The following is a 23,157-nucleotide window of genomic DNA, read 5'->3' as shown; positions in this document are numbered from 1 at the left end:
GCAAACCAAACAAAATGTCTCTGGGAAGACGACATCTGACTGGAGAGTGGCCTTACCAGAGCCAATCCACAATAAAGACAACTTATGATGGCTTGGAGTTAAAGAGACAAAGAAAACAAAAGGAAGAAAAAAATAAGACAAAAAGGGCACAATGGTGATTAACAAGTAAATGAACCACAACAAGACATAACTAATGATGTGACAGAGATTAACATCTAGCTAGCCTTCAGTGTGCTCAGAAGAACTAAAGAAAGTCATTAAAAAGGCAAGACAAAAAAAAGATCCAAAAGCATCATATTCTAAATCGTTCTTTGATTTTCATCTTTTTAATCAGGCTTTTTCATTAGCTTCCCTTCAACTGCACGAAAGCAAAGATCAGCTGCTTCCCACTTCCCATTTGAAGACCTGCTTTAAACTGCTGTCATGAAAGACACATTGGCAATAATATTTAAATGATAAGTTGAGAAACGAGTGAGTCATTTATATGATTTACAATGTAAATTCTTAGCTGTGTAAGGTGTTGAGCTTTGAGCCATGGCATATTGTTTGAAGTAGCTGAGCCTTTTTGTCTAGATCTCAACTAAATCCCAATTAATTAGCTTGGTAGTTTAAGTATTCAATAGAAATGAAGTCGTATTCTGGTGACCTTCTCTCAGGGTTGCATGGGTAATGGGGACATGACTGAGAATAATGATATGATGAATTCAGTGGATACAAAGGTGAAATGTGCTTCACGTGGAATGGTGGCATAAAGGAGACCGATGCACATTAGATTTAAAGGAAAAATTTGGGAAACCTGCTCACTCAGAAGATTGATGCAGCTCAGCTCTCTACGCAGCTTGGCATGGAGTTAGCTTTGCATAAAAAGAAAACCTGGCTCTGTCCTCAGGTAACCAACTCTAATGCTCACTAATTGACTGATTATATATTTTTTATGTAAACTGACAGTTTAAGAGGAGGAATTCAGATGTTAAGAAGTAATTAGGCAATCCCATAAAACAAGTTGTCATTTTAACTTAACACAACTTAAACTAATAAAAATAGATAAACTGTGTTAAGATGTAACTAAGCTTTAGAGGTCCTTATATACCTAGTTATCACTGGACAGAGCCAGGCTAGGTCCTTCTTTTCTGTTTCCAGTTTTATTATGCTAAGATAACCGACTATTGGCTCAGGCTACACACTGAATTTACTGTATAGACATGAGCATAAGCGTATTTCCCCAAATGTCAAATTAGTCCTTCACTTTAATTCACACAAGCAGGCGCAATCTAAATTGCTATAAGAACCAGGCGTGCTGCTGTGGTGGCGGGATGGTAAGTGCAGCAGAACTTACTTGATGTTGTCCAGACACCCAGAGTCTGGTTTGAGAATGGCTGTATGATGGAACATCTTATAAAGAGCGATACCGAGGAAGATTACATTCAGCTGAAACACACACACACACACACACACACACAAGTTAATATTCTACAGCAATGAAACTAATTAAAGAAACAATGTCACTAACAATCCGCTCACACACACCGCATATAATTTAATTTTCCCTTCCAGCCGTAATTGGCTTGGGGACACAGTATCAGCCAACAATCAACTACCCTTTATGTGCTCAAAATACAGTGGCTAGAGCATCAGGGAAAATACAGCCGTCATTACATCCTCTGAGGCTGATTGTTACAGTAGAAAGTCAATTCTCACAGATACTGCCTTTTGTATTGGCTCACTACTGCACAGAGAGGGTGGTTAAAAAAAATGACTGTCTGTATATGCTACCAGTGGGCAGTCTCACCTGTATTGCTCCCCCTTGCAACACCAGTTAATTAGTGATAGTCTGCTTGACACTTCTAAAATGAGCACAGAGCATTTGTGTACAGGCAACTCGGAACATGTCCCATTGCTTTCATTCTTCGTGTGTCAAACGTTGCTTTTTACATCGTTTTTTCTAGGTCTTTCTGTGTGTCTGCCGAGTCGGTTGACTGTATTTATGTTTACTTGTTCATGGTAGGATGTCTGTTCCTGCTCCTCAGAACAGTTTGCTGACTGATGAAACATCATTAATTGGCATTGCTCTATGAAAAGACGAGGGGAAATGGTCAAACTCTGTGGCAGCCTGTGTTCCCCTGTTTACTGTTCCGTTTGTTGGCATTGTAATAAAATAGCTACGCCTGGAGGAAAAACAGCACTTTTATCGTCAAATAAGTACCGAATAGTAAATAGTAAATAGCAGCATGACTTTGCTGAGTTCTTATCATAATCTGTGACGCACAATGGTTTGTGCTTTCCGTCCCCTCCAAAGATTTCCAGCTTGTAGGAAAATGTGCCCCCTTGAGAGATAATCCATGAGCGCGAATTATTAAGATGACATAAAGTTCCTCCTGCTTCTACTTACACAGCTGAGGAGCTCATGCAAACCTTGTAGGAGATTACCGAACACCTTAATGTAACCCGTCGTTCCTGCACTAACATTTGGCAGCCATTCTACTCTGTACATGCAGAGTCATGTCATGGATGCATGTGTATCTCACCATTATGATTAGCGTAGCTGGGCCTATGAAGCTCCAGATGAAGTATGTATCCAATCGCAGCCAGCACCTAGAGACAGGGAGATAGAGAGAGGGAATGAGTAAAAAGGGAGAGACAGAGACAGAGAGAGACATTATGCATGAGAAACACTGGGAGGAAGAACAGGACGGGAGAGAGACGCTCAGGGATTAAAAACATGCTCCAGTCTCAGATGAATGTACGGTAGCAAGGATTTACCATCAGAGGACAGGACATGCATCACACACACACACACACACACACACACACACACACACACACACACACACACACACACACACACACACACACACACACACACACACACACACACACACACACACACACACACACACACACACACACACACACACACAGGAGGAGGAAAGGTGGGTAAAAAAAAAAGTACATTACATGACATACAGTATATCAAATGCATAACGACAGAGGGACGACAAAAAGAATTGGGGTGGATGAAAAAGTGAAAGAGATGAAGAACAGCGAGAAAGGTGTTGCAGGATGGAGGAAAATAGACTACACGCACACCTCAAACATACATCACACACTGAGGGTGGAGACAGCGAGGGATGAGCACCTGTGATAAATAAACCTTTACTTCCCCCTTAGGGCACAGATATATGACATGGCCACATTGTACGGTCACAAAAATATGACATGGCTGTGTTCATTTGAATACTGAGTTATGGATGCAGACCTCATAGGAGGCTATTTATGGAGTCAGGGAATGGCTGCGGTGAGGTTAAAGGAGAAAGAAGGGACACACACATAATTTATGCACACAAACAGAAGAAATGCATGAACACACACACACACACACACACACACACACACACACACACACACACACACACACACACACACACACACACACACACACACACACACACAAGGTTGGCGTTGGTAGTAAAAGATATACTGTACTGCTGTATGGTAAATTATATTACCCTAAAACATCTTTACTCATCAATTTCAGCAAGCAGGGCAAGTAAAAAAAGAGCGCCCCAGCATGCCCTCCACTAAGGTCAGACCCAACTGGTTGCAGCAAAAGGTGCCAGAGAAAAAAACCCGCTGGAGCAAAATGGCCGACTGATTCATGACCAGCTGCTTTTGAATTATTAATCTTTCAATTTCCACCACATTAGAGAGCCCTCCATTACAGGTCCCTGACTGTGTCACAGTATCCTCCATTAGGGCTCCTTTGCTAAGTCATAGCCACCTTCATTATGGGACGTGAATGAAACTCAGCGCCAATGGCTAACACTGGGAAGAATAGGGTGCGTTACGTGACAAGGTGACACAGCAGGGATGGCAGATGATATTTCCCAGGGTTTGGTCTCAATGTGTTATGTCAAAAAATGATAAGCGGCGTCATTTTCAAGGCCAGACTGATAAATGAGTCATTTAAGTTCTGCTTTTAATAAAAAGTACTCTCCAATGAAAATAGTTGTGTCAACTACTCGTCAAATCCATGAGGGGCCATTGGGCATAATGCCATAAAAAGCAAGAACATTGATTGTTAGGGTGCAATATTACCAAAACTTAAAAAAAAAAAAAGAGTGCTTTTAGGTGACATGAATCTTTTACACCTAATTTGTGTGAGAGGCATGCTTCTCCTCAAACCTATCACATTTAAGTGTTAAACCATGGCTATTGTCTTAAGTCTTCTACAAAATACTCTGTTGGCTGACAGCACACAGTCTGATTATTCATCCAGAGCTTGGCATTCAGACTCTCATGTTTTAATGATCATCCCACAATGAAATATTGATCTAAGTGGCATGCGGATTGGTGTGGCTTGATGGTTAAACACAGCTCAATTCAACCCTTCACTCGTCCTCCAATCTCTACGAGGTGATGTGTAGCTGATGGGAAGCTGCGACGTCTGAACTACGCAAGTTCTCAAAAGCAACAGCGAACGTGAGAATGAATTTGAGGATGTGAATGATTTAACGGTTCTATAGCTTCCTGTCATTTTCCACTTCCTATATGGAGCTGCTCATTTATAAGCTATTGAGGGAAGAGGTTTTTATTCTAAGTCAAAAGGTGAGGTCCTTATTGTTAATGTGCTTCTTTAGTCCTGATGATTTCATACAGTCTGACAAAAGAGGATAGGTCAGGGACTGGATCAGGATGCCATATACATTAAATGTAAATTATGCATTTAATGTGAATATTCACTATGTGAATAAAATGTTGGCCTCTTTTTAGTCGTATTACATGAACGGAGTAGACAGGTCACGCAAGTCAAGCTGTTACTGTGTTCACTCCTGTGTATTTGCAAGTTGCCGATTATGCGTGTGCTTCATATGAATGAGATGCTCACTGCCTTTTCTTGGATTCATCCTGTGCACTGGGTTGGAAAAGTCAAGCATGCATGAATACGTTACCTTGTTCTCATCCTTCAATACTCTGCATTTCCTCCAGCTATATTTTTAACACACACAAGTGCAAACCAGTATGGATGTGCACACACCCTGACACACTACTCCATCGCTCCCTTTTCCTGTCCCTCCATTCTCACTCCTAAACCACTCTTTTTCTCCCTCACTCTGCTTCACTGTACACCCCCCTTCCTTCTCTCCCGCCTGTTAAATCCTTCCATATTCACACATTGTCAGTGCTGTGCTCATGCAGACACTCTGTGGTGCATCCTCCCCTGCTTGTCCCCATACTTCCCTCCCCCTTCTCCATCCTTCTCTGCCTCTCTGTATCGACTCTTGAGAAGTGCCACAGCTTGTAGAGTCCAGTGTGGCAGACGCAGCCAACATGACAGCAGGCACTCCAGCCACCCTCCCTTCCCTTGTCCTGCCATCCATCCTTCCTTTATGCTACGCATTTTTCGCCACCCTCCTTACACTCGGTCGGTGCCGTAGCTCCTGTAGTCCACTGCAGCAGAGACGGCCACTATGACAGCAGGCACTCCATATCCTGCCAGGTAGAAGTACTTAGTCCTGGAGTGCTCACTCTCAAACACCTCTACCAGCATGATGTAGAGCTGCACCCCTTCCAGGAACATCCAGGTGAACGCTGCCAAGAAGAAGAAATGGAGCAAGGCCGCGAAGACAGCACAGACAATCTGGTGAGAGAAGGAAAAGATTGAGAGGATTTAGAAAATCCAGAAACACCACCCACAAAAATTCTCAGGAAATATTGAATCGGATTGACACTCGCACTGATTAGTTAGAAAGTAAAAAAAAAAAAAAAAAAATGCAAGTACTGCAGGCGATAAGGGTATGAGTCAGATTTAGAAAGTAATAATTTATCATATTCATACAAGGAACAAAATGTGAGGGATTAAAAATTTCAATACTGGAATAGACAGAAAGAGGGGGAGGATAAGGCAAATGGAAACTGAAGGAACTCACAATCATAGTACACCATAACAGCAATTTTAGGTGACAGAATGACACAAAATCACTGCAAGATAGCAACATTACCGGAGCCTCCGTCACAGTTCACTCACTGCCTACAATCTAGAAGTCATCTAAGAAGATAAATGAGAAAATATAAGTGACAAGTTGGTGCTGCAGCCTGCGCTGATTGACCACATTTCAAACAGAAGTCACAAGGCATTCGGAAAGGAGTAGGGACGAGTGGGGGTTGGGTTGTTGACGAGGGCGAATTACTTGGTAACACTGTTGGAAATACAATATGATTTTTGTCAGCACCAAGGATCAACAAAATAAGTGGAAATGCTGCAAAAATGACTCAGCAGCCTGGAATGAAAGAGACAAAGCCCACATAAATTTGGCAGGATTTTCAAGCCTTGAAACAGCCAGAAGTAACTTCAGTTTGGATACTGAATAATGAGACAAAATACAGTTGTTTACGCTTTTACAAAAGCTGAACCATGCATTTTAAGTGAATGATTAAAAAAAAACAACTAAATATTGCACATATCTTGCTAAATGGTATTAATCAATTTTAAATAAAAAAATATATAACATTTGTACCCTGCTGTACCATCCCTGTGGTTACACATTCACACTGAAAGTGAGTAACTCGATATTAAATCACACTGTTAGCAGCCAGTGAACAGGGACAGATGAGTTTAAAGTAAAATATTTAGAAAGCTAGCTGATAACATACTTAAGAAACCCTGTGAGAGACTACCCTGGACCTTAAAAAGAGAAAAACAGAGCAGCAAAGGATGCTGAGTGGGAAAATTAAGAAGGGTATCAAACCTAAAACCACATTAACAATTTAAGCAATAGGATGGGGAATGAAGAGGGGTGCTTAAGAACGGAGGCGAGGAAAGAATGAGCGGTGAGACTTGGCCCGTCAGGTTCATGCCAATGTTCTAATCTAAAGAGTCACTCCTAAATCACTGAATGGAACAGCTAACAGAGACTTTTATAATGGAGCGGTTTGCAGTGAGAGACAATTACCTAATGTCTGAGAGACAATGAGTTTAGGGGGTGAGGGAGTCACTCATTTCCATTTCTAATGATCGCACAGTGTAGCTTTCACACGCAGGCAAAGACACACACACACACACACACACACACACACACACACACACACACACACACACACACACACACACACACACACACACACACACGCGCACACACACACGCACGCACGCACGCACGCATAGGTAAAAAAAAGTGGCTGCTTATGCAAAGTCATTTCGTTTTCCTGCTGGAATTACTGGCTTAACTGGGTGCGAGCTAAGTGAAGCTGAAGATGTTAATGGAGGTCACAAATAGTCACTGGTAATTAACGACACACAAAAATGCCGCAGAACACATACATATAAAGAAACAAGATCCTTCGCACATAAACATACACAAACACAGAAAAAATACACCAACATCGCGGTCACAACACGCATTCATTGAAATTTGTTATGTCTCTTTATTTGCAGTGAGAATGTTTGCTCACTGAACGCTCAGCAGGATGGAAAGGCCTGAGGCTGTTTTACAGCTTCTTGAATGCTATGAGGGAGATACAAGAGATAAAGGCCTTCAGCACTCCCTCCCCGACAGGCATCTAATTCGTGAAGGTACAAAAAGCTCAGACAAAAAGCAGGGGTTACCTTGCACCAAGATGTATACAAGGTCCGAACCTGCATTGTGTACATAGTACATACCAATACACATCAAGGTTTCCTTTATGTTGAATATGATTTGAGTGACCTTGCGTAGAGAAAATAAAAGAGAATATCTCATATCAGAACCCGTGGTGAAGTTTTAAGCCCTAACCCATGATTTATGTACTGACTGCAGACCACATGGAATATACAACATGGGCTTTGATTGAAATGCAGACCATGTGGACCCCGATAGTTGAGCCAAAACTGCAGATAGCTTACTATGGGTTGCTTCGGTGATATGTAAAAATGGCTCCACAACTTGCAACGTGATAATTTTAAAACCCTTCACACTCTCAGGGGAGGATGATTTGTTATGGGTGTCACGAGGACCACTGCACTTAATGATGCATTTGTTGTTCGGAAAAGCCACATCTCTAATTCACCAGTACAAAACACAATAATGTTTGCACATGACAGACACATCTTGTTTAAAAGGACAGTACATTTGACAAATGTTATACTGTGACCAATTAGACGACCAGTGAAGTTACTTTAGCCCAATTTGCACGAGCATCATGGCTGCAAGGACACCGGACATCACTACTACCTGTATGCCCAGAGAGAAGTGGAGTATGCTGTATTTATGAACAGTTCCTACATGAATGCATAGCTGACATTAAAGAAAAGGAGAAATTGTTTTCTATTTGAAATACATAATGTTGGTCTGAATGTCAACAGGCATTATTTGACCCGGCCAGACCTCGCTCAGGAGCAGTTTGTATAATGGTATCCTTTAATGTTTAGGTTTGATGTAATCAAATATTTTTATACTAACGACATAATTCATTTAACTTTTGTGGACCATAATTTCAACATGTATGATATATTTTACTTGCAACATCTACAACATTAGTTCTGCTCTACTCACATGTACTTCACAATAACATTATTATCTTAATAATCATCTTCTAATGTTTTAGAAGGAGGCCAAATAAAGAAAATATGTGACAAAACTTTACCATCATTTTCACAATCAATATCCACAATGAAATCAAATTTGATGTCCTCTTCCTGTTAAGCACACAGGCCTTTAACCCTAAAAGGTTATTCTACTGTTAAGCAGACTGAGGTCTCAGTAAAAGTCCAACAGTGCTCTTGTATGAATAGTCAAATGACAGTTGAACTCATGAACCTGCCTCATACAGGCTTTGTTTGTGAAGGTTTATTAAACATCTTCCTGACAAATAAGATGATTCCCTGGCAAAAGAGAAAGACTGCAGCGACTGTAGCCTGACAAGGGGAATGCCAGATGCAACTTCAGACTTTATCAAAGCTAACACAAAGCTATAATATAGTAATAATAATAATAATGTTAATAATAATAATAATAATAATATTATATAAATAATATAATGATAATATAATAAGCTTTAATACATTATGTGGCAGGTCCGCATAAAGCACACTTTGCATTGTAAATCTTTTTCATGACTGAGAATGGATTGTAAACAGGCAAATTAGGTTACTTTGACTCTATTTTTATAATATTCAAGTCACTTTGACATTCAAGATGCACACCAATCTAATTGTGCCAATATCTTAATGTTTGATTCTCCTCCTTTAACTTGGTATGAATTAGCGGGAAAATTGTAATGCAGTTAATCTGAGGTCATGTCTAGCACTCAATATAGTAATGATGGCATGAAAAACTGAGCATGTGCCATCAAAATAATGTCAGTAAATCCCTTTACAATTTAAGGGAAACAGTTGCATAATCCAGGCTGGTTTGAATACAGAGATATGGTTTGTTGAACAGCCACCCAAGGAAATGTGTTTCTGATTCTTCCAGGAACACTGCCCGCACTGAATCTTCTGTTTCTCATTCATTTCGCTGTAATGTGGTCAACCGCTGACAGACAGCTAGTAAACATTTCACAATTTACTTTGCCAACAATGCAGGCTGATCAATGCCAGTGGTTAGTGGACAGTTATGCCAAGTCTGTGGCCCAAGTAAAAAGGAACAGTTTGAAATGTCGCCTGTGAGCCAAACATTCTATTCTATTCTATTTTATTTTATTCTATTTTACTCTTGCTTGTCCTGTCTTATTGATAATGGACTAAGCATGCACACATAGACATTAAAGCTCCACCCTTCTTACCGGCTGATCAGCTTTGTTGATCCCCACCAGGAACAGTGACTCGGCGATGAAGAGGCTTATGCAGAGGTTTTTGTGAATGGTGTTGCGGTCACTCTGCAGCCCTCGGAAGAAGCAAAAAGTGAAGATGCAGATAAGCAGGCAAACCAGCGACAGCAGGATTCCCACCCATGTGATGACATCCAGGAGCACGTCGTGCATGCTGTCTGTTTTCTGTAAGTGAAAGGAAAAAGAGACAAGCTTGAGTGTATAATCTAAAAGCCATTCACAGCTACTATAGCTATGTTTAGCCTTGGTTTACCACAAACATACATGAGTCATATTGTTGTAGGATGAAACATACTGTAGGCACAGACAGACAGACACCACCCCCTCCACCCTTGACTGATGTGAGTCTAGCTGTGTGTCACTGAGCGTTCAGGGCCACAGCGTTACGCTGCGTTGCACAGGTGTGCTGGCTCTATCCATCAGTGTCCTGCAACCTGGCAGCCAGAGCAATGTTCAACATAGCACTGCTGTGATGGATCTACTACTCAAACCCTCACACTGTGTTCACACAGGACTGCCAAGCTAGCTCTGACCATGACCCCTTTAGAAGTAACACACATCGTCTGGCCCAGAGGGAGAGAATGGGTGTCACACAAGATCCAGAGTTACAAGAGCTGATTTGTGAAAAGAAACTTGGTCTTAGCGAAACAAAAGAGGGAGACAATAAGCACTTATCCCACACATGTTGGAACAATAATAGTTTATCCCCCACCCACTGTAGCTCATGGATATCTAAATAAATGCTTTCTGATCCATCAAACATCATTTTTACAAAATAGGTTTATTCTGTATCTGATTCAGTAATCCTAAATTCTGAGAAGCTCATGATCGAAGTGCATTTTGTCATCCTAATGTCATCATCCACCATGACGAATCAATTGTAAAATTTTTCCCTTCGTGGTATGATTATTCAGTTCTCTGGAGAGTCATCATCCATTTTCCAGATGTTGAAATCTTCAACGCTGCTTGCCTTCCCCTTCTTTTTTCAGGATCTGTTGACCAGCTTGCCAGCCACTCCTAATCAAATGATGAATGCCTGACCTCTTGATACCGCCCATCCCTCTCTGGCAAGCATAACAGAATAAATGCCTACCTTGACCTCCACGTGGGCCATGAGCACTGCAAAGCTGGTGAGGTGGGTGCAGGAGCAGCTGGTGTGTGTGCGATTAGTGCCCAAAAGACGACAGTCCTGGGTAGACCAGAATCCCGTCATGGTGCGTTTGGAGTAGCTCCAGAATGAACAGTTGGGATTGAAATTCTTTTCCGAATGCTGGAGGAAGTGAGAGAGAGAGAGACCAAGAGAGTGATCAAGAAAAACCCAGACAGACAGGAAGAAATTGAGAGACTAAAGGGAGGAGGGATAGGGGGAGCATGAGGCTGAGAATAGATAACTGGTCATGGGAAGGTGGGAGGTAGAAACATGTAGTGGTTGGAGAGCCAAAAAAAAGTGAGAAAATGGTGGGAGGAATTGGTGGGAAAAGGATGGAGAGGAAGAAGCGCAGAGAGGGAGTCAAACACACAACAACAAACAGAAGGGACAGAATGTGAGAATGCAGCAACAAATAAACATGGAGCCATGGCGGGAGGTGACAGTGGTGTGTCTGTGCTTGTTGTGTGAGATCCTGGACTGTAGGAGCTGCTTGTGTTGTGTAAACTGATCAGAATCTGCGTGTGTTGGGTTTGTAAAGTTACTCTCAAAAAGAGCAAGTGAAACAGTGAAGATTCTTTTGCTGCCAACCAACTGGATCACCAACTGGATAAGCATTTGCTTGTTGGATGAGCCACACAAAATATACTTGTGGTGTGGTGTTGACCATCCCAATTCATACATTATGAAGCAATGTGGAATTCAGATGGTAATTATTGCTAATGGCAGAGCATTTGGGGCAAGTCAAAGTCAGTCATTCACACGTCTTCTAAAGCAAATTGCACGACAGTTGCAAGATTTTCAGATCTTTATTGGCCCCATGTTGTATAATTCAGGTTTCCATTTTTTTTTGGACTAAAGCAGATGTAGGTGCTGTATAAATACTGCGCAAGTGTAAAAACACAGAGAAATGCAATCAGCCTGTATTTAGCAACTGTGCTGTTTGGACTCTTAGTTGGTGATGTCACAAACTTGTGCTTATGTCATATGTCCACCCTCAGCACGAACCACTGTCCAAAGTTATATGTGGAAGAAAACTGAGCAGTAGCAAGCCATAAGACCGAAGAAATCCTGTTGTTGACCTGGGCATGCGTCACCCAGAAAGCCAATCAGAAGAGAGGGTCATTGATATCAACGTGCCTTAAAGACACAAAAACAACCCGCCCGTTCTTGGTAGAGCTCCAGAGAATAGCTAAAAAGAAGAGATGTGTAAAACAATATTGAGATGGTTTTTGGGATGTAACACAACAAAAGGGATCTAGTATGGATCAAGACAAATAGAACACTGAAAAAGTGTAAAATATGGGACCTTTAAGCACGGGCTATAAATGAGAGAGGCACAATGATTAAATATGAAAGCTGGCAGTATTTCAAAATCAGACTTCAATGTTTTTACTTTCAAGTCCTACATTATGTCTCCTTCAATTTAAGCCCATAACAGTCAATAACAAATTAAGTCTCACATCTTATTGTCACTTAATTAAATTCAAGTCAAAGTTTAAAGTCTGATGTCTGCAAATTTGGAAACTACTACTACTATTTACAGCTGCTGTGACACAATACAGCTGTCAACAAATCACAAGACCAAAACCAACAATGCCATAGGTGATTTATTTTGAACCTCCCTCCTCATACAACACTAAAGTCCAATAGTTTCTAATAAAGACATCAATCTTTAAAAATAAGTCTGTTTTTTTTAAAAGAAAATAATTTCCTTAAACAGTTATGCACAGCACTGGCATTTATTGACAAAAGAAAAATGTAGTATCACCAGACTAACCCTTTAATGTCTATTTCTGTGCCATTATTTCACAGTAAGCTATTTTTATTTCATTAAAAAGAAGGCCTCATTTTGCACCTTACTTACCTGCAAGTGTTTGACGATGAAGACGACAGGCTCAGACAGGTAAACCTTATTGCTCTCCTTGTTAATGGACGCTGTGATGACTGGGGAGTTGACGATAACAGAGTAATTTGGATAGACAGCCTCGCTGCTCAACCTAACGCTGGCATTCTCTGTGGACAGGTAGGCACCCAAGTTCCTGTACAGCACAAACGCCATCCTGATCTCTCCTGTAAGAAGAAGACATATTGAGACAGTGCAATTGATACTTGTTGGCTTAAACAATGATGACAGAAAAAGATGGTGGATGTGTGAAAAAGCTAGAGAATGCATTTGAGGTAAGAAAACACTGCAAGTGGGTTAGACAGGAGGAAAAAGAGAGAGAGGGGGGGGGGGTTATGAACCTCATAGTGAGAGTGAGAGGAAAAGAGAATGTGAGATTTGTCCTCTACCGTTCCTGCCGTGCTGTTTGAGAGTGCTGGCTGACAGCTGGATGGAGTTTCCATGTTGTTCTGACTGAGGGAATGTCAGGTCTGCTAGGTTCCCATCCGTGCTTAGCCTCGCTACTTCCAGCTCTGGAACACACACACACACACACACACACACACACACACACACACACACACACACACACACACACACACACACACACACACACACACACACACACACACACACACACACACACACACACACACACACACACTAATGTCAAGTCACATCAGATTTGTTTTGCAGACTCTGTAATAACCATGTTCTCTCACTAAGTGCTTCATGGCAGAACACAGGCATGAATCCTGAAACAGTTTAAAGCTTCTCTTAAATAAAGAAAATGGAAAAAAAAAAAAAAAAAAAAAAAAGCTGACATGCATCAAAGTTAATTCATGTGAATTTATATACTAAAAAAGGTAACATTGTCTCTAGGCAACTGGTCCAACAATGAGGGAGATTATCCTGCCTCTCTTGTATTGTGGGAATCTAATTTCACCATCCAGGTTCGTTGGCACATTTTCCGATTGCGTCTGTGTAACGTATTAGATCAAGTTTCTAATTAAGGACTAATTACACCTTTGGTGTATCGCTATCTTGTGCTTCTGAGTGATTTAGACTGCTGCTTTCATGGTGAAAACAACTCTCTGATCAAATAAACAACACAAGGACAACTCAGATGCAAATGAGAGTGGAAGAGGAGGCAGTGTGGGGTAAGAAGATGTGGAAAGGAAAGGAAGTTGAACAGGTCAGAGATGTGGTAGGAAGAGGCGGGAAAAAAAAGAGACTGCAGTCAGAGGAGCAGAGCGAATGAGATGGGAAATGAGCAGATAGGTTGGAAGGAGAAGCATAGAGTGGATATATATGGAAAGAAGACTATGTTCTCTAACAGAGTACAATAGATAGAGCTCAGAGGCAAGAGATACTAAAGCATAAGAGAGAGGAAATGGAGGCAGAGAGAGGAAGGCAGACATAAACACAGACACTGATATGCAAATAGTGGCAGAAAGAAAGAGAAACGCTGGTTAAGTGTCCCTCACTGGCACATCAGCCAAACTAAACATTCAAGCAATGTACATAGATACACACACTAACACACCAACACCCCCCCACACACACACAGACACACACACACACACACACACATTGGCGGGATATCAAAACATGCTGAGTCTAATCTAATTAAAGCATCCTTGTCATGACAATCCTCCTCCGAAGAAACACACTTGTTCATTATCGTTATCACACACGCACGCTGTTACCGCTGTGTTATCCCCTCAAATCACTGTTTTGGTTCTAATAATAACACTATTTATTCATCTGCGCCTCATCGTCACACACACAATCTAACACAATAATATCACTTACAGTAGCTGCAGAGGCTTCTTTAAAATGCGTCAAATAATTTATTCTTGTCACTCACTCTCATCTGAAAGACTTGTTTAAAAAAAAAAAAAAAAGAGGAGGGGGCTTTAAACAGGGTGAGGACAAGAGTAGAGAGGGAGGAAACAGAGAGACAGAAGTGAGAGTGGAAGAAGAGAAAGAGAGAGATGACAGGCTGTATGGGGCCGGTTATGAATAAAGGGGAGAGATAATCACGGTGGATCTGCCCACTGGATTAGCTGGGAGGGAAGATTAACGGCACACAAAGAAGAGGAATGAGGAGACAAAATTCTCCACAAAAAGACGACTTCCTGTTTTAAGTTCCTCAGAGAAGCGGTAGCCTACATCTTCATGACTGTTTATGTAACCACATTTATGTGCTGCATTCAGGAGGAAGAAAATTGGAGGAGACACAAGTCTGAAATTATGTAAGGTGAGAATGTGTAGGATGTCAGTCCCTGGAATGAACTGTTTTACTCAACTTAATCAAGAACACAACAAAGTCACGCTGTAAGGACTGACTTTGGGGAATCTTATCTGCCTATACTGTCTGTCTTTGATGGGAAAAAAGGCTGTAATGTTATCACTATGCTGTGTGATTACATAGCTGTAATTTCATTGCTTACTGATGTGAAAGTGAGCAAAAACACCCTTAGAGCATCATTTGACATTCTACCACCACCATCAGCTTCAAGCATGCAGTCCGCTTCTTTGCTTATCATCTTCAGTTTTCTCTCCCCTCCTGCTCCTCCTCCACGGCTTTTCATCTCTGACTGTGTAATATACAAACCCAGTGAATCCTAGTAATTGGGGAATTATGTGGACCCAATTTTGAAATATCAAATTAAAAGGGGAGTAAACAGGAGCATAACCAAGGCAAACATAAGTGAGTGCAACTCGCTGGTCTGGGTGCAGATGAAACGATGGCTCACAGATGTATCATCATCTAAGGGCATGAAAAGCAGCAAAGGTTTCTGCTCTCCAGGAAAACTCCTTTATTCAATGGCCCAGCGATGAGATAAGCAGTGAGAAAAAAGGAGAGGAGAGGAGAAAGAGTGAGGAGGAAAGTGATGTGAACAACGCCATAATAACTAGCTTTGTTCTGCTTTGTCAATTCCGCCTACAAGAGAAGAAAATACGGAAAAATATATAAATAAAAATGTTTGTCTCTGGCAAACAATTCAGGCCAGCTTCAAGGCCAATATTTTTCCCACATTTTGTTAAATGAGGACACAATAGATTTGACTATGTAAAACCGCACACAAAAAGCAATGCGTCTTTATCCGTGACCTCCCAGTGACAGCTTTGTGCACCTACTGTACATAACAAAGCAAGGAAGTGTTGTTTATGTTGTTATGTGAATGCTACGGAAATGTTGGGTTGTCACACAAGTACTTGATCTGATAATATGTGTACCAGGTGTGTGCCATATCATATCATTCACAATAATATCGGTAGAATTTGTACTATGATAAAAGTAATTCACATCATGTTTATGGCAATATTACAACTTGTTGATCTAAATAAAATTCCATACGTTAAGTGCATAACTGCAAACATGGCTGAAAATGACCCCACTGTGGAGGAGTTAGTTCGAAACAGAGGATCAGCTTCAGTAGTTTGGAAATGGTTTATTTTGTACCTCAGACTAAATATTTGAAGGTGAGCTGTTAACTGACATTGCTTGACTATTGCTGACAATAAAATTATAACTCTTACTTTATTGCAATTGTATATTTATGAAATGAATTGTATTTATTTTTCAGTATTTTTGTCATATCATCAAGAATGTTGCTATTGTATAGCCAACCTGAAATATTGAATATTATTTTAAGGCCATGGCGCCCACCCCTAATGTGTACACACAATCTACTAATCGAGAGCATAAAGTATTGTAACAGCGTCATCACAGTAACAACTTGTTATGGTTAGTTCAGTCATACTATGTTTTAGATGCCATCAAAGTACTAAATTACTGAGTATTGCCACATATTCATATGGCTATTTTACATCTTTGAGTAATAAACACTCACTGTCCAATAATTCTGGTACAAAATCAGAAGTGGTTTCAGCAGTAATTTTTTACTGAACATATGCTCCAGTGTAATGCAGTGCAAAATAAACAGCCAAAGTTATTCATGGATACACTTTGCTGGTTTTATCTTAAAAAGTTTGATTTAGGACTGAAATACAAAAAAAAAAGAAATATTTGTGTCTATATAACACATGGTTACCATATCTTTAATATCTTATAGAGAAAATTTCAGTTTGGGAAATTCTTGCGCACTTTATAAATGAAAAATAAAATTAAGTATTGACGTCAAGTTATCAAAGATTTCACCTATAAAATGTAGAAGTCAGTCAAAATTTCTTAAAGGTTTTGTCATTAAAATATGAAGAATAACAAGCAGTGATATGCGGGCCCTCGCATGTTGCACGTCAGGGAGCCAGCGGGTCGGGGGTGGACGCGACCGCGGCGTTTACCATGCCTGATTCATGTGCAAAGTTTCGTGAGGTTTGAAGCACCCCTTGACCTTAAACATGAACTTCCTGTGTAACGGCGAAACATCAAACTTTGCCAAATCGTCATGGTGACGCCCTTTGACAAAAACGCACAAACTTCTCAATATATTATTATCAATGTCTTAACACGGTTCTGACCCGATTTGATGTCGTGATCAGCTTGAAGAAGCACATGAGTCGCTCAAAATGTCCGCCACGGGCACAACGTTTAAAAAATACTTAACCTTTTGATGACTTTTCATCCCAAAGGTCTTAAGATTGCACAGACCAAATTTAAAGTCAGTCGAATGAAATCTGTAGGAGTTTGTTAAAGTACAACATGCGTGAATCGCCAAAAATGCCGACTAAATTTAAAATGGCGGACTTCCTGTTGAGTTGAGGTCATGGTGCAATGGGAAAAAAAATTGTGTACATCTAGATGTGATACACATGTCCATCGTATTTCATGTATGTAGGTAAATGTAGCCGCCGGGGCAAGTGTTTCGGGGGCCACTTGCAAAACCACTAAAATACGTAATTTTTCCCCGGGAGTGACGCGTGTACCAACTTTCATGAGTTTTTGAGTATGTTAAGGCCTCCAAAAATGCAGTTTATCTTTGATAACGTGATAAAGAAAAATAACAGCTTGAATAACCATACATACACATATCCTGTGTACAAGCCTCCAGAGAAATCTACTCAGACAGAACACATATTGCTGCATACAGTATGACAGATTTACTTCATATGTTTATCGAATGAAGCAATGGTATGGTATTTTATTACTGGTGACCACATAGGCTTTTCCTTGTTTTGCTTTGTTCTGCCCCTTTGAAGAAAATGAATTAATCATGCTGTCAGACAAGTTCGTTTTCCTGCAATTGTTGTGGTTCACCTGGCAGCTCAGCTTAATGTACACACATGTTTATGTTATGGTTTCTCACAACTCAATGAGCAGTGAAAAAAGAATATTATTCTGCTCCATTTCCATTTGTGTCCACTCTTATGTGTTTGTGTCTATCATCGCACACATGAAGGATGATGTTATTTTTTTGACACACTATGAAGCTAGATAGAACACTTTGTTTCTTGTTTGTATTATAAAACATAGATCTGAGGTGGCAGATTCAGTAATGCCTACTGTCAACGTTGGCTCTTACTATGATATTACATCATATTTTTAGATCTTTAGCAGCCTGCGGTGCTTTACATTGTTATGAGATTAAAGAAAAAAAAAAGAAGAAAGAAAACTGAAATCTAAGAACCACATTTAGAAATTCTTCCCTCCTTTACTTTGTATTTAGGTAAGGCAACAAACCGTACAAATGGTTTTGTTCCAGCCATATTCTATTTTGAATTCCTCCAGTGCAATACCTGACACATGCCCAGTACGACCACAGCTTTCAGATCTCGGCCACTGTTCTCATCCATTGTAGCAAAAGGTGGTATAATGCCTTGCTCGAGGGCATCTCAACAGGGTCTTTGACAACTACAAGTTCCAACTGAGTTTTGAGGATGGGCAGGAACCAAAAAAATGTACTCACGAATGTAGTCAGTGGTCTCCTGCACAGTGTCGGTTTTCAGGAGGTTGTCAGCTAACATAAAAGCCCCGGTTTCCACAGTGTCGAGGAGCAGAGTAGCCGAGTGCAGCTGCTCGCTGGTGGGCAGCTCTCTCCACGCTGTCTGGGCTCGTGGATGCAGCAAATTATTCACCGTCTCCACCATAGCCTGGGGCAGCAGTAGAGACACAGAGGTCACACAGAGGAAGTTAATGCTTACAATTTTATCACTTTCAGTCAATGATGCTAATGCGGAAATAAATGCAAATCCATTCATAGTATAAATAACAACCTACACCCGAATCACTGAAGAAAGCAGTCAGTTGAATGCAATGGTGAGAATGCAGTGTCTTTTCATTTATCATGGAGATAAATCATGACAAGACAAAAAAAAAAAAAAAAATTAAGTTAGCGATGCAAATGCAGCATTCCCATGCAGACATAACAAAGGCAAAAACAGAGAAGCCATTAAATATAAAGTATATCTTCAAAGTTGTACTTCACACTTTTTTAATGCGCATCATCACATCTTTTTCTTTTTTTTTTCATAATTCTCTATGTTGTGACAGATGTTCTGAAAGTCAAGCTAAGCTAATTAGCTGATTGCAATCACCATGTGTCTACACCCCCAGACCTGGTTAAATTTCTTTCTTTCTTTCTTTCGTTTTTTTTTTTTTTTTTTTAAAGCAACAGTCTTATCTCAGAGTTGAGAAAACTTGTGCTTAAGGGTCTGAGAAGAAATTTTAGTTTCATCAGATAAAGTCTGCTGGGTCATATCCAGCCGTGCAGAACACTTTTGAATCCAAAAATATGACCAAATTAAACAGAGAAGAGCTGGCTCACGCAGATGAAATGTTCTCCATGAAACAATGCTTATTTTGTCTCCAGCTCACATTCTTTTATGCTCCTAAGAATTCACCTCTTGATTTGCAGACATGAACACCACACGTACGCAGACACACACACACACGCACGCACGCACGCACGCACACACACACACACACACACACACACACACACATCTTAAAAGACCCTGGGAAAGATAAAGAAACAGAGAGAAAAGAGAGCTGGTGCAGGGGGGAGGGGGGGGGGGGGGACAGGAAGAGGAGAGCGATAAAACAGTCCAGCGAGTCCATGGTGACAGGCGTCCACTGGGAACAAGAGAGGCGGAAAAGCGAATACAGGTGCTATCAAACACACACATCTCACACTCCGGTCTATTTCTTTATTTTCTCCCTCACTCATCTCTCAACTCTCAATTTTCAATGCTTCTCTCTCTCTCGAGGAGGGTGGATGGGAAAGTGGAGAAAGTAACGCAGGTGTCATTAGACAAGCAAAAAGGGTCTCCAGTGGGGAATTGCGAGGGTACGGGAGGAAGAGTGAGAGATATCAGCGTATTGGCATTCACACATCCACCATTTGACTTGAGCTTTGTTCCTTTCACCCAGGGTTAGGGAGGAGTGGGAGGAGGAGAAGGGAAGAGAGCGGCAGTAAGTTGTGTTGTTCTGTGTGTGTGTGTGTGTGTGTGTGCTGTGGAAGCAGCCGTGTAAAAAAAAAAACAACAACAACACGGCAGATGATAACTCATGTGTTCATGGCGTGTGCTACAAAACATGCAGTTGGTCTTTGGAATTAGAACTAATCCGTCTTGTTTATTTTGCGGTTGTGATATCAACGTGTAGGTACAGTATATCACGCTCATGAAATTGGTGCTTAGCCAACAAGCTAATATGATAATATGATGTCCTCTTTTAGCACTAGCAGCTAATTAGCTGGGATGCATATTGGATGAGTTTGGGAGGGCTACATGTAAACAAAAACTAATTAATCCACTGCTTCGGCAAACAACCTGAATAAGCAGGAGTGGGTATGAAGCACATGTTTGCATTCCCGTACACCAGCAAACCTGTTTCAATCGGCATCCTTTCACCGACTGTGACACAAGACTACAAGATTCAGTACGGCTTTAAAGGAAAGTTCTAGTTTAATACAGCTCGGTTGGGGTTTTGTTGTTTTGCCTATCATTTCTATCTTTTACAAAACTAACACAATAGACCAAAAAAGGGATGAAAGGCGGAACACGACAAGTAAGATGGGCAAGAAGCACAAGTGGACAAAAAAAAACTGTGTTTGTAAACAAGCTGATAATACAATTAATTGATCGACCGAAACTATTTTGATGGTCTGAATTATGTGAGCAATTTTTCAAACGAAAATGCCACACATATTTTGGCTATAGCTTTTCTGCTATTTGCCTTATATGATAATAATCTTAAGACATCTTCCAAAGTGTGTAGTCATTTAACCTTTTTCTGACATTTTAAAGTAAATAAATTCTAAAAGACAAATTAAATAATTGAAAAAATAAATCGCCAAACCATTTAGTAGTGAAAGTAACAATTTTCAGCTCTATAACAAGCCAATAAATGTTTTAGGGCTGCAAACATGATATTCCACTAGGACTTGAAAGTCAGCCTATTTAAAACATCTTGCATTGAGCATACACTGAAAACTAGACACATAACTTACAGGAAGCATCACGGCCCACAGCTGAACCAGGAGAACAGCCTGCTAATAAATGCTGGGGTTTTAATAAGAGAGTTTGAGTGATGAATTAGATGTTTGCTTTTCTTTTCTTTTTAGAGGGTGTTTATCTCACCTGAGAAGTTTCAGACGAGCATCCTGCCTACTCTGACTTCTATTTACAAATTTCATCACAATCCCAACAGTTACTCAATATAAAGCCAATATCACGACTTAGAACGATGGCCAAAACTACAAAATATGGCTGTTTGCAACCAGAATTTGATTTAAACTCTGTACTATACAAATAAAAGGATTAAGAAAATGTTGCAGTGAATGTGTGAATGAGTGAGTGCATATGCACTAACACACATGGTGCGAGGACATGTGTGTGGCGCATATTGACTGGGACGCATGTGTGCTTGTGTGTGTGTTGGCATTCAAATGTGTGTGAGCCTGTGTCTGTGTGCGTGGTTGCACAAGGGGCTGGGAGAAGCATTGTAGTGCATCATTCTGCTCCACTTGCTGTACAGTAGCAGTCCAGGCAACAGAGAGAGGCAGAGGAGAGGAAGTTCTGTCGGAACGGCAGATATGAGAGCAGCGGCACTGCTTTCCAGTCGCTCACGCTCCTGGTGCTGCTCCCAAACGCTCACTTTGATGTTTTTCAGATAGCCCCTTTTTCAACTCTCATTTAACTTTCCATTGCTTTTTATTGAACTTTTGATTATCTTGCATTTTCAATTTCATATAATTTTTTCATTGAAATTTAATTCGCTGGCACTGAGATTACATCTGTAGAGGAGCGAGATCGGTAAGGAGAAGAAGGGGTGTGATTTCCTTGAGGTCCACACATCTCCACATCAGAAAGTCAGAGATAGAATATATATATATGTGTTTGTGGGTGTGTGTGTGGGTGGGAGGGAGTGTGTGGGTGTGCCTGTAAGCTCCGGTGCCGTTGGTGACATTTCTATCTGCACAAGTATGAGGACTTGAGGGCTAAAATGGAGACAGTTTTTTTTTTTAGGGGTCTTCAAAGAGGGGAGAGACTCTGCAGAGACAGATAAGGGTGTCGTTTGTGTGTGTGCGTGAGTCAGTGTGTGCATCTATGTGAAACTGTGTATTGCAGGGTAGGCACACGCATTTGTGTGCACATACACATAGCATGCATGCACATACACACACCAGTAAATGGGGCAGAAGTGAAATGCTTTGAAGCGTTGGGGTAATCCAGCGTAAACAGCAGCGGCAAGACAGACTAGAGCTGGGCTGATCTACTACTCCCAGCTACACAAGGGGAACATGGGCACAAGCTCATGTGCGTGGGTGTACAGAGGTATGTCTACACTCGCACATTCATGTGTAAAATGACAGAGAAGTATGGAAAGGGGTGAAAGTAGAGGAAAGATGGGGATTTTTTTTTTCTTTTCCTTGCTTGGCTGAGCTCTGAGAAGTGCATGTTTTGAAAATGTTTTCATCAGAGAAGCAGGCTTATCTGTCAGTTGTTGTTGGGTTTGTCTTCCCTGACAGGATGAGTTTGCAGCTAAATCGGGCTTTAAATTCACAGCATGCCATGTTCTGACCTGCCATCCATAAATAGAGGGCAAATTAGACATTGTCACTGAGCATCACTGTCTCCTCACTGCCCCCTTTATTGTTTTTTCTTTCTCTCACATTCCAATTCTGTTTCTGTGACTCTCATCTCCGTTTCGGTTTAATTCACGGTCCCTCCCTCCCTGTCTCTCTTTCTCCATCTACCTTGCAGACTCTACCACCCTCCATCAATCCACCCTAAAGCATCAAAGCCTCTCCACACCACCAACTTCATCATGAATAAATTGCCAATTTAGTATACATGAAACGAGTCCCCAGCTCCCCAAACGAAGTCGAGAGAGGAGGGGAGAGAACTG

The 23,157-nt window shown here is 40.9% G+C and overlaps 1 protein-coding gene across 10 annotated transcripts in view; it reads right to left on the bottom strand.

Moving 5' to 3' along the window:
* The window catches only part of adgrl3.1 (adhesion G protein-coupled receptor L3.1), a 125,765-nt gene that overhangs the window by 15,816 nt on the left and 86,792 nt on the right, over positions 1–23,157 (bottom strand). For all 10 annotated transcript variants that reach the window (XM_069697415.1, XM_069697417.1, XM_069697416.1 and 7 more), the window contains exons 12-19: positions 18,713–18,896; positions 13,247–13,369; positions 12,819–13,024; positions 10,898–11,074; positions 9,760–9,969; positions 5,418–5,638; positions 2,526–2,592; positions 1,337–1,428 (exon numbers count right to left, since the gene is read on the bottom strand). In XM_069697415.1, coding sequence (XP_069553516.1) covers positions 1,337–1,428; positions 2,526–2,592; positions 5,418–5,638; positions 9,760–9,969; positions 10,898–11,074; positions 12,819–13,024; positions 13,247–13,369; positions 18,713–18,896 — 1,280 coding nt within the window. The remainder of the gene's footprint in view (positions 1–1,336; positions 1,429–2,525; positions 2,593–5,417; positions 5,639–9,759; positions 9,970–10,897; positions 11,075–12,818; positions 13,025–13,246; positions 13,370–18,712; positions 18,897–23,157) is intronic.

Source organism: Brachyistius frenatus, unplaced genomic scaffold (assembly GCF_029030835.1).
Source record: "Brachyistius frenatus isolate BFR_SWC_R1_liver_20210118 unplaced genomic scaffold, ASM2903083v1 Contig_23, whole genome shotgun sequence".
Lineage (NCBI taxonomy): Eukaryota > Metazoa > Chordata > Actinopteri > Embiotocidae > Brachyistius > Brachyistius frenatus.
This window is presented reverse-complemented; position numbering and strand designations above follow the sequence as displayed.